Source organism: Mesitornis unicolor, unplaced genomic scaffold, assembly GCF_000695765.1.
Source record: "Mesitornis unicolor isolate BGI_N332 unplaced genomic scaffold, ASM69576v1 scaffold51439, whole genome shotgun sequence".
Lineage (NCBI taxonomy): Eukaryota > Metazoa > Chordata > Aves > Mesitornithiformes > Mesitornithidae > Mesitornis > Mesitornis unicolor.
The window spans coordinates 1-13,299 of NW_010210319.1; the positions used below are offsets into that span (position 1 = coordinate 1).

The window sequence follows — 13,299 nt, forward strand, 5'->3', positions numbered from 1 at the left end:
TATATTATATATAATATAATAAGTGTGTTATTTAATTTGAAGCAAGTCTTCTCTAGTTGCAAAAAATAAAAGCCATTAGAATCTCTAACAAATGCCAAACATACTGATATCTATCCATAGCAAATAATCTTTCATATAATGTAATATACTAACATTATATGGTATATAATAAGCATGGGGAAAAAAGCATGAAACCTTTAAACTTCTTAAGGGTTTTTACAATAGATGCCTAATCTATCATCTTATCTGTCATATAACCTAATATGTCACTGGGTTTCAGACTAAGTTGTGCTAGCACACTCAGAACCAGTGTCTCCATCTTGCAGTAAGCAGTTCTCTCACTGGCTACCTGTACAGGAGGTTAATTCATGCCTCAGGATCTCTAGATTCCCAGTCTGCCAAAATCTGATTTAGCTTGGAAATTACTCTGTGAAGTGGAATTGTGTCATTCCTCCTTTTTGCCTCTTCAAGTATTCAAGGCCAGGTTTGATGGGGCTTTGAACAACCTAGCCTAGTGGAAGGTGTTCCTGCCCATGGCAGAGGGGTTGGAATTAGAGGATCTTTAAAGTCCATTCCAACCCAAATCATTCTACGATTCTATTATTCTATGATAGCCCTTGGATTTGAGACTCAAACTGAGCTCATTCCCTCTTACACTTTATCTCAGGAGTAGGGAAGTGTTTCAGACCACAGGAGACCTCTCCCAAAATAGGACCTTAATGATGTCTTTGCAGACCCACAGAAAATGATATGTGTGTACAAGCTCAGCATACTGGAATACATTTAAAATCTGTTCATGTGAAAGAAGGATAATTTTAAATTGGTTACACAAGGGCAACAAAAGCAAGCAAAAAATATTACTTTTTATTGTTAAATCACATGAAGGAAAAGAGAAGGGATGAGACCTCATTAAAAAGTGCCTGTCTGTATTTAAATGAAAATTAATATCCAACTAGAAAGATAGGCTGAAAACATCCCTGCAATGCTTGAAGAGTACATGTTGGGAAATACTCCAGAACCTTAAGTATCTTAGAAGAGTAGTGACAAAGTTATTGGGAGTTAAAACACATGCAAGTTTTGCATTTGTGACATCCTTTTTCTAAGGGGCATTGTGCATTTAGTTATAAAATAAACATCTGGTTTTGAATGAACAACTGATCTGGGAATCGATCTGATTTACAAAATGTAGGGCAGGTCAGAGCAGATAGGTTAACTCTACTAAGAACCTGAAAAGTCTTAACACATTAAGTATTCCTAGATGCTGTGTACCTTTACATTATTAATAAAGTATTGGCCTGGATTAATAAGAGAAGAATTGCTTGTCAAAAGAGGAATTCCTTGAGGAAATAGAGGCCAGTGCTGAAGTTTCAAGCAGACATTGAAAACAAAGGAAAGTAAATAGCTGACAAAGAGTAAACTAATGACCACATTTTTAAGTGCCTTCCTGGTATGAATCAGATCTCTTTGTTGACACTAGTGTATATTTTAGCATAACTGGCTTTGCTGGGGAAAAAACTCTTTTAAATGCCACATAGATTCTTGGTTCAAGGTGAGAAAAATGAAACACTAGTGCCAAATTTACTGTAACAGTTCTTTCCAGCCCACTGGAGTATTTAGTGTCAACTTAAAATTCCAGAGAAAACTTTTTTAAGGGAATAGGCAGTAGAAGTAACTTAAAATATTGTATTTATTGAGAAGTGTTTTGCAGAGCTGTATGTTTAAAAGCTACACCAAATGCTAGAAGTGACAGGGGATGTCAATTTAATTATACTCTGCTGTTAGCATAGTGTGAAGTTTTTTTACATACAGTTTACATTTTATATTAGAATCTTAACAGTCTTAAACAAGTACCTATATATAGACTCACGGTAATATCCATCCTCATTTCTTTTGCCTATATTGGAACTTACTGCTTTATCTTCTAATGAGTCTACTGATTTTTTCTTGAGGTTGCCCTGCTAAGAGCACATGCTGGGGAACACCTGTTGCTTGGAGCAGCAAAACGGTCCATGGCGTATAAGGACATTATACTGTTAGGTAAATATTGGCTTTGTTTTAATTAATAATGATGATGTTATAGTACATTAGCAACCATGCAATCACTTAAGTGGGACAACTGTTCTGGCACAATCAATGCAATGCATTCTGTGAATGCTAAATAGCTGTTAATGACATAATGTCACGTGCTGTGTTCCAGCAAAAACAGATGGTTCATTGGATACCAGAAACCATAACTTGAGGGAGTTTCTGGCAAATTGTCACCATATGTTAGCATTCGTTCTACAACTTTGGCCTATAAAAACACAGAACAACACAACAACAAAAACCCCATAAAAAACCTTTGCTTAAGAGAGGAGCAGCAAACCTCTGACTCATGTAATTACTTCAGACTTCATGAAAACCATTTATCTGGCACTTCCCCAGGAGCCCTTCAGACATAGTCAAAGATCTTTCAGGCTGAAAAATTGGTTATCCTGTTCCCTGCAGCTTTTTCCCAAGAGCCTTCTCACTGCTCCATTGACAGTCACCATGTGGCCATCATGTAAACTGCTTGCTTCTAGTCCCCCGCCATGCAGGAGGTGGGTGCGCCCATGGCATGGTGAGGAGTCACATCTGCATAAGCATGTTCTTGGTCACTTGAAATAGCTCCTTCACTAGGTTATACGAAGAGAGCATAGCTGTTAGGGAAGGAGACATTGTCACTTGGTGGAAGCATGTCTTCCCTTCCTTCACACAACAGAGAGGCACAGTAACTTGATGTGTATCTGTGTGTATAGTGGCATAATGAGGCATTTGTTAACATCGTCTGACACAGTACCCTGCCAGCCTGAAGTGCTCCGTGATGAAAATGGTCTCATTAAACATGTGCAACACTTGGCCTGTTCTGTGAGAAAGTGTGGGAAAGTCTTCTTGGACGGAACTTTTGATGCGAGGCAAGACTATGAAGAATAGAGACTCAAACTAGTTTCTTCACTAATGGCATGGTAGAAGGAGATTGTCAGCTACTTGTTCTCCTTCCTCTTTGGGCCTGCCTTTTCATAGCTCTAAATCAGCTTGAATTTACTGTTACACTTACCATAACATTAAAGGGACAGGAAAGGCTTGTTCTGGAGATATTACTCTCACTAGCAATCCTTTCAAGTTGAAAACTATACAGAGTACCTTCTTAACCTACTTCTTTCTCTAGCTACAGTTCTACTGACCAAATTAACAGAAATAAAAAGGAAATATTTTCAGTTTTATTTGGATTAGTAGGTAATAAAGACAAATAATGATAAAATAGTAAGTAAAAAATTATAGTCAGCATCACCAACATCAGCATATATACTGAAAGAAGAAACAATTTGAGAGTCCAGGGCATATTTCTGATATGTGAAGATAAGTATCTGTATAGCTTATTAGTCATTTTGGCATGGATCTGTTGTGATATAATCACCAGCTTTTCTTTCAAAAACTGCTTGGTGGCTTCTGGAAGCTCTGTGGATTTTCCCACTGATCTCACCACTTATGTTAGATGATTTTTGGACAGAAGGTGAATTAAGATGCCATGATCAAGACTTCCCAAAAATGGAAATTAAAAATTAAATAAGCAATGAAAAATCATTCTTTACTGAATAATTTCTGATGCTTTGAAACTTTATTAGAGGTAACAGAAGCATCTGCCAGAAAATAAGCATTCCTAGTGTCTCCTTTGGAAGATGGCTTCATTGACAATTCCTGATAATTCAGCTTGGGATATTTTAATGTGGGAAGAAGAAATTTTAGATCAGTTTACTGATATATTTATCTGTTATGTAAAGATAAACACTTACTTGCTCCATGCTTATGCATTCAGTTATGGACTTCAGTCCTGTGGACTAATCAGTAACTGTGCACATGTTGACATATTTACATGTACAGATTATTTACTGGGTGACAACTGTATTGTACACACATACTCTAATTCTGAGGAACAGTTTTGTATGTTACAAAGGAGAGTTATTACATGAAAAAAATGTTTAAAAATTTGATTAAGCAAAATGAAATGTCCTTTTGAAAATGGGCTTCAACTAGCATGGTGCATCAAAGTCTTTATATAAATCCAGATGTTGGTATTCTTTCTCTCCAAGGCAACAATTACATAATCCATCGCAACAGTACTGAAGTAGAGATCAGTCGAGTGGCAAATCGGATTCTAGATGAACTAGTTCGACCCTTCCAGGAGATTCAAATAGATGACAATGAGTACGCTTGCTTGAAAGCAATTGTGTTTTTTGATCCAGGTACCTTTTCAAAAATATCTTTCAGAATCATTGTACACATGACTATATTGAAAGTAATTTTTGTTGATGTAGCATGCTCTCATGTTACCTAGCTGGGTGGAAAAGAATAAAATGAAAAAAAAGTAAGATGCTCTTCTCAATTCAGACTGACTTTTGGTTTTTGTTATTTTTTAAGATGCAAAGGGCCTAAGTAATCCAATGAAGATTAAGAACATGCGGTTCCAAGTCCAAATCAGTTTAGAGGATTATATTAATGACCGTCAGTATGACTCCCGAGGAAGATTTGGAGAACTTCTGCTTCTACTGCCTACACTCCAGAGCATCACTTGGCAAATGATTGAGCAAATACAATTGGTTAAACTATTTGGAATTGTTAAAATTGACAGTTTGCTTCAGGAGATGTTACTGGGAGGTAAGATAACAACTTGTTAAATTTACCATGGTGTATTATGTTGAATTTAGCATACTAGGATGTTGAGGGAGACATGGTGTACACAAGCACATTGATCACTGTCTTGCTGACTGAGCTTTGGGTGATATAATTGTTTGCTAAAGTTTTCTTGGCTGCTCATCTTGTTAACTCATTCCTGCAATGTCATATTGTGCTGTGTACTTCTCAGTCATTGCTGGGTATCTAAACATACAATTCCAAATATGTAATTCCAACGTACAAACGAAGGAACCCTTACAAATATTTCATGAAATCCACTGTTAATGTAGTCAAGACAGTGAAAATAAACACAGTGCTTCATATGGTTGAAGTCTGGTTAAATTCTTTAATGAATACACAGAGGCAATTATTCAAATTGCCAATCAAAATACTTGCTCTGTGGAAATGTAATTCTTGCAGTATAATTTGCTGGCAACAACATGCTTTTTTAAATTGATATATACTTATGTTATTTTTGCAGGTACTTCTAATGATGCCAGTCATCTGCATCATCCAGTACATCCTCACTTAGCCCAAGATCCATTAACTGGCCAAACTATCCTCATAAGTTCAATGTCTGCTCCCGTACATACAGAACAGATCTGTAAGTAATTGCAAGTTAGCTTTCTGTCATAACATTTCACTGTTACGGTAAAAAATATTAATTAGATTGGTGGCCTGTCAGTGCTCATAGAGTTATTTAATCATTGTTCTGAAATTAAAATAATTGTGCATTAAAAACTTATGTATATAAACAGTGTTAAGTGAGAGACTTTGACCTGAATTTAATCTAATTTTTAAAATTCAGCACCATTCTTATATATCATTAGTTTCACATGTGCAAATTTTAATAGACCAAAAATTCTGAAAATTAAAATATCCTATTTACCTAGCATGCCAAATGTAACAGAACTTCCTTTTGGAGCAATAGTGTGTATACGTGTATGCAGAGTAGGGCAGAATATAAAAATACGTAATTCTTTTGATATTCTTTTTCAGCAACTCCAGAAACTCCATTACCTTCCCCTCCTCAAGGCTCTGGGCAAGAATACAAAATGTCTACAAATCAAGCTTCAGTCATTGCACAGCAATCTATTTTGAAACAAAAACCATTGTGATAATGTTTCTCCCTTCCTTCCTTCCTTCCTTCCTTCCTTCCTTCCTTCCTTCCTTCCTTCCTTCCTTCCTTCCTTCATTCCTTCCTTCCATTTTATGCACTAGATAAATTGGTAGGACAATTGCACATTTAAAATCTCAGGATGATAAAGGAAATTATTTCCTCAGCAGCCACTACTGTGGATGTTTCTTAAAACACCTCATGATTTGCAAAGTAATACTCACTGTTCTGACTGCCACATACAACTGTAACTGTGGATGCTGCAGTCTGGCAAATATGTATAGTGTTTGGTATTATTTTTAGATCTTTTAACTGCACAAATTAATTTTTTTATTTCCTGTTTTAGTTGTTGTCTTAATATTATTGGTTTAGATGTGTATATAATGTTTTCATTGTGATAGAACTGGTTTAGTGCTTGTTTAGCTGTGAACTGTAGACATGAAAAAAGGGTTAATCAAACAAAAGCAAGATTCCCTTAACAGTAAAGCAGAAGAATGCCAAACAAGGCACATACATTAAATAAAAAGGACAAAATACTGAATGAACAGAAATACCCAACTAAATTTAAAAAAAATCTTGATTTGAAAGAACTATCCGTTTCAAGAAAAATTTCAGCAGAAGAGGTGAATCTTCCCTGCTTAACCTATTTGTATGAATCAGAGGGCCTGCCATGTGCAAATATGTTTGAGGACTTTTAAAAATCTGTATACACAGTAATGTCTATATCAGTCAATAGGACAGTGCCAATTTGGTGCAGGCATTGATATTGCTACATATAAATTTATGGTGCTCTGGATATGGCCACCTCTCTTTAGAGGCACAGAGGGTATAACTAGGAACATGGCCAGACCATACCACTTGACCTCAGGGCTGAGGTATAGACTTTGTACAGTTTGATTTACTAATGTAAATGTAGCCATTGTGTTTATTTGCCTAACTGGCTGGTGACTGCATATTTCAGCAATCAACTCCAAACATCACCTACAGAGTAGCTGTAGTTATGTACTAGTTGTGGCTTACTAACTCAAGCAGCAGATGTGCCTGAGTTCAGCTCCAGATGTTCCTGGTTTGAGCCATAGTATTCCCAGCCAGAAGGTAGCCAGCAGACCAAATACACATCCTCTGGATTTTCAAGAGTTTTCAGAAGCTTAGAATGAATTGATTTACAGTGATGAATCCCTTTCTCCTCCTCTTCCTCCTCTTTGAGTCTCGGAGAGATCCAACATTGACTAAGTTTTGTGTCTGGAGTCTATAATAATCCATCTGGATTTGGACCATCTGTGGATTTGAACAAAGGGGACCTTGTGACACACGCTCAGTTGGGCATATACTCAGTTACAATTTGTGAAAGTGATCTATATAAGTATATGCTCAGTTGGGCATATACTCAGTTACAATTTGTGAAAGTGATCTATTATGATATATAAAGTGATCTGTTGTTCATACAATAATGACATCATAAGAAAATCACCACTTTGCACTTTTTATTTATTCCAGACAGCAACAATTTTTCTTTAGTACTTTAAAGTAGACTTTCTTCCCAGAAGTTATGTAAGAGAGAAACAGAGAAAAAAGAAAGAATAAAATACTGCTGTTTGCTGAACTATTGCAAAGAGAAAACATAATGGAGTCAGAAATACTGCAAGGTGAAGTGTTGATCGTCCTGAACCAGACACCTACATTAATCACGGCATTCAAAGATGGCATAATTAAACCTCTGGCTCTTAAAAGTTGCTCAAACAAACTGATATGATTCTTTAGATACATTTTTGCAGGCAGAAAGTGTGACATAGCAATGCTGAGCTGACCTGAATATTCAAAATACTTTAATGAGAATACACCTACCACCAGGTAGATGCTGTGTTTCTTTATGTTATTTTGAAGTAGTTGCTTTTGTAAAGTCTGCACGTAGTAGCTCTTACTGTTTACCTTTTGATTTTTAAAGTGTTTTTCTTTTCACTGGTTACTGTTTATTCTTTATCAATGCATTGCTTTTTTTGCAAGTCCCTTTTAGTATGAGTTTTTGTGACAGAATAACATACCAATGTTTTGCCATTAACTTTAGGGGAATCCAGACTATGTTATTTTTACAAGTTTGCCACTATCACTTTATGAGGAAACTCAAAGGTAAAGCATGCCTGAGAGTTAATGAGGAGCCCAAAAGCTGACTGATGTTGGTCACACTTGTGTACCTGTCGTAGACAGAGTGCTTGGCTCTAGTTGAATCTTCTTGACTTTACTGGGTCAGATTAATTAAGTCAGTTGCATAAATATGACAGCATTGGTCTGACTAAAAACATTTAACTGGAAATATAAAGTAGTCTCCAAGTTGGCCAGCTTTGTTTTATATAAGCAATGTGCATAACAGCTTAATGGGTTTAGTTTTCACACTGTACTTCAGATATCAAGTGTACAATAAAATGTTTTCACACACTGCCAAAATGTTCTGGATGAAAAATATACTTTAGTATTTTATCTGACAAAAAGTTGTCATCTATTTTGTATGATATATAACATTTTTGAATAAGAAGAACACAGCTGTAATTTATTGGGAAAAGCTGATTTATTTTATAAATGTAACGTTATTTTTGTAAACTTAATTATGAAAAATCAGAAATGATTAGCTTTGTTAAATATTAAATTATAATGAGATGTAACTTTATATGTTTGAACTCTGATACCAAGTTTTTGTGTTGAGCATTTGGAATTGAAATGGTTGCTGGAAATATTTCAAATGGACTGTTTTTCATCAAAGCTCAATAAAGAAAAATGAGGGATCCAAATGACAAGTTTGCCTTTTGGTCATTTTGTGATTATTTATATAAACAATGACAATGCTTTATAATGCTTATTCTATGAATACGTATAAAAATGAAACATACTCTCATCTCTACAGTATCCACAGCACCACAGAGTGGCTGGAAGAGACTTCTGGAGGTCATCTTGTCCAACCCCTCGATCAAGCAGGATATTGAAATTGTATGAAAAAATATGATGGCAACATTTTAGTTGATTCTACTGCAACATGGCGAAGTATTGCATAGCTATAGTTTTCAGTTCTTAATTCCATCTGTGTTAAAAATGAAGCATATGTTCAACAGCCTTTGTTCTGAACAGGGATAACTTAACGATTCACTCTCTTTCATTGCTCTAGTGCATTGTTATTCAGGCTAATTTAGATGCAACTAATTAGTTGTTCATTTTGTAGATAAAGACTTTCAAAACTTTGGAAAGACTCTTTAAGATATATATTTTTTAGATAACCAGTATCTCATCAGCCTTGGAAAGTATGTTCAGTTGTACATCATCTTTGAGCAGATTTTGAATAGATGTGGGGTTTTTTTTGGATTGGGGACAGGTGGTAGTAACACAATGAACTGGGTTATTTGCTTTCACTCACATGTACTCTACTCTGGAGTACAGAGATGCAGGGTAAAGCTGGCATGGAAGGCAGAACATGCTTCACTTCTAAAGGCTGGAGATCTTCAGGTCCCTCTAAAGAACTTATGCCTGTGGCTGATTCCTCTAGATAAAGGATTTCTCTGCCCTTTACTTGTAAATGCTGACTTAGGTGAAGGAAGTTTATGAATTTAGGGAACAGGAGAGATTATTTTTTCCAATCTACAATGAAGTAAACCATTGATGGAAACCCCCCTACATCTTTAATGCCATGAAGACTCTTCTTTAAGGATTTCCCTGAATCAACTTTACAAACAGCTCCAGCAGGTGAATCAGGAGTGTATATTTTACAGAGAGAGACAGATGTATTAACTTTCAGTTCTAACCACTGTACAAAATTCCTCCCAAGTAAGGGATTCTGAATGTGAGTGACGGTATTTACTGGGTTCTAGGTACCTTCTGTGACAAAAAATTTAACATTCTCAGAATATAAGTCAAATGTTAGTTTAAGATACCACATCAACACTGAGTTTACTGGTGGGACTGAGAAGGTTGTCACCTCCCCACTAACAGTGCCTGATATGACAGTTGATCCAGGTCACATCATGGTGGTATGGCCTTGCACTAGCACAGTGCTCTTAAATACCCAACGATTTTGGGCATGACACCACCTTTTCCCTTTACAACAGTTAACAGTTAACATCACGACTTTCTAACATGATGAGGTGTGCTCCACAGGGTGAACAGCAGCAAGTGTAGAAGATTTTTGCTTAGTCAATCTGATCAAGGGGTAGTTTCATCTGAAGCTTAGACACTGCTCTGAGATCAAAGAAAGCCTAGAAATCCACATTTTAAAAAAAATTTTTGACTTGGATCTGAATAGCACTGACTGGTCTCTGAGTCTTCTTGTAGCGAGAAGGCACTCTTTGAATGATTGACAACCTCATCTGTCTGATTAGACTCAGGGACTTTTTGGGGTTCAGCCTCCCATGTAACCTCTTCTGCCAGTTTGTTAGTAGGTTGACCAAACAAACAGCAATTGCTGTTTCAATTTTAGAAACCTGAACGTTTTCAAGGAAATGTAGTGACAAAGATCGTGCAGGGACATGCGTCTCTGGGACTGAAATTACTGTAAAAAGTTAAAGGATATAGTGATTGCTTAGAGAAAAATATTTTAATAGATTATATGATATGATGTGCTACAGTCTTCCGAGGGAATTTAGTGAAAGGAGGAAGGAAAGAAGACCTGCACAAATCTGGCAACACCATCAATTCCATGAAGAGATTATGAGAACCTCTACAGTGGAAGTACAAGATTAGACAGCTTGGTTAGCTTGGTTTGTGGTTCCATGTATCACCTATATGTTGCAAACATCAGATAAATTGGAACAGCTGATTATAATTTTTCTTTAGCAGTTTATGAAACATATCCCAGCAGCTTAGCCTACCCTCAGGTGCCTACAGACAGCTTGTTGGCTCTTCACAGGGCTGCTGTTGAGGGAGGCCTGGGCATATTCTGCTTCACTGCTCTAAGACTTTCCCTCTAAGTGTTATTTAAACATGTTCCTTATCAATGGGCAGTAATGGCATGGAAGTGAAGCGTAGCCCATGGCAATGCTTACTGTCACCAATGCTCTTTTATCACAGTCTCTTAGACTAGATCTCACTAGATGATCTTTTGAGGTCCCTTCCAATTCCTAGCATTCTGTGATTCTGTGATTCTTGTTTCAGGTGTCACAGCTGAAGCTGCCAGTTGCATCACCTGCACTGCGTGTTCATTTGACCACTTTTCCTTGAGCTGCTCTGCAATTCCTCTGTTCTGGGAACAGTGCAAGACAGTGAGCACCCAGCTGATGTTACCATGCCAGCAGTCAGAATCACCTTGCAAAGTCATCATGGTAGCAGCTGATCTATTATGCTAAATTATGCTTTATTTCATATTTCTCACAGGCCAACCGAGGTAAGATAAAAATTTGTTGAGTTTTAGTTTAGTTGCATACAAAGGCAACGTTTTAATTTCATACAACTTTGGAGAAAAGCATTGGAGCTGGTGATGTTCTCATCTGTCACCCTCAGAAGCAGCATCGGCCACTCATTCTGCAGAGTGCTTGTGTCACCTCTTAGAATGGCCCCTACTTTTTGAAATAAAACAACTAAATAGATTGGGTTACAATTGCTATCTAGCTAAAAGTATGCCAAATTCATAGAAACACAGTTTTGAGATCATATAAAACTTTCTTTTTTAGTCTATGAATTTTGCTGCTTAAATGAAATGGAACAGCTTATGTTACATTTTGATCAGGAAGCAGTTCTGCCCCCTGTTTTTTTGACCCCCCTCACAATTGAATGAATTTTCATGAATATGACTGCCCAACAAAGCAACACATTTTTCAGATGCCTGCCTTTTGTAATTTAAATAATGCAAGCGTATGAACATAGAGCTTTTGCATTAACAGGCAAAGGCAACCTCACCAAAAGAGTTTATTCAATGTATTTCCAACATCATCTATCCCAAGATATAATTAAGATTATCGTGGTCCAAGACTAATTTGCTGTGGTTTCCAAAAAGTGGAGCAGATAGCAATTGTAATAGAGGACAAGAATTTTCTATATAAAATTTTTCATTGTCATATTAGATTTTTTAATGAGCATTAGTTTTGATCAGAAATGTAATAAAATGGAACAATGCTCTAAAATTTGCAGACATATATATTATAAAATAACAAACTTTATATATTTAATTTATGTACTGTGAAGTACACTTTTCTTTTGCAACATGAACATTAATATCCATTTTTTGTCTCAACAGCAAAATCACAATTTAACTGTAGTATGATCTGTCCTCTATTTGAACGCAGGTTTTTTGCAGGTTGATTAAAATTGCATCGTGTGATTAAATACATAGAGGCAATACTCCATCCCTGTGACACTGTGCCTCTTCAGAGACTGACAGCCTGAGGTGCTGCTCATTAACCAACAAATAATTTGAAAATGAAAATAGGGATGGAGTCCTTCTGGAGGGCAGGAGGGGAATCAACATCTTTCTGACTGTGAGGAAGGCCATGTTAAGGCTTTCAGCTTTTGCCTTACAGAAGGAAACACCTGCTTGAGGAAAAATTTGCACTTTGAAGATTGGGGTAATAGTGGGAAAAAAAAACTCTTAAAATAATAAAGTGTTGTTAGTCTCAAGGGTACCCAGTTAGAGAGGACAGATTCAAGAAGGCTCGATGAGCACAGAAGGGCAGTCAGCCAAGAAATTAACACAGCACTATTGCCTTCTGCAGAGCACTATTCCCTTTTGCAATGCCTCACCTTCTGGAGGAATATGAGTATGTGTAAAGGAATATTTCTTTTGTCATGGTCAGAGTGAGTTTCAAGGCATCATGGTTAACAGAGAACCTCCTCAAACAATGAAATTTACACACAGAAAGAATGTTGCTTTGATTTGTACATAATTCAGCTTATTGATTTTTTTATACAGGTCAATCTTTCTGGTATTTTGAGTGCTCTTTCTAGATTATAAATGCTTTAAATTGACCATGCTATGTCAGATGTCATCTTCATGTTCTACCTGGTGGTGGAGGGGTGGGGAGAAGTAGGGGCGGTGAATGAAGACCTTAACAGGCCAAAATAAAGCCAAGTGACTCTGTTTAAGGGTCAGAGAGGGAGCACAGGATTTTCTCTCTGTTGTCCGCTACTCTCCCAGGGGGAGAATTAAGAAAAGGGAATAGAGAGAGGAAAAAAAAATGCGTTGCACAAGGTTGGAAATTAAGACTGCAACAAGTTTAATGAAAAAACAACAGGGGAAAGGAAAAGGGAATTAATAAGGGACAAAAGATATTTAAGTATATACAAAACCTGATCCCAGTAGTCCTGAGTGGAAGTCTCCAAGCAGTGCCTCGTGGCCGCTGCAACTCCTGTGACTCGTCACCAGGGACCGCAGTGGTGCCGGGAGCGGATGGTGGTGGATGCTGCCGAGCACGTGGAGGTAGCCCCAGCCGTCCTGAGATGCGACAGGAAGCAGCCCAGGAAGCCAGGAAAAGCCTGCGAAAAACCTCGGTTTTTTTATAGACTGTGGCCGGAAAGAGGAG

General features: G+C 37.0%; 1 protein-coding gene across 1 annotated transcript; it reads left to right on the forward strand.

Annotated features, from left to right (window-relative positions):
* Positions 1 to 1,949: 1,949 nt before the first annotated feature.
* LOC104533456 (hepatocyte nuclear factor 4-gamma-like) lies at positions 1,950 to 5,810 on the forward strand (the record flags this gene model as incomplete). The annotated part of the gene is made up of 5 exons (XM_010193138.1): positions 1,950 to 2,037; positions 4,110 to 4,262; positions 4,438 to 4,674; positions 5,174 to 5,296; positions 5,692 to 5,810. Coding segments are annotated over 5 exons (720 nt in total), but the record flags the coding sequence as incomplete, so codon positions are not given.
* Positions 5,811 to 13,299: the final 7,489 nt, after the last annotated feature.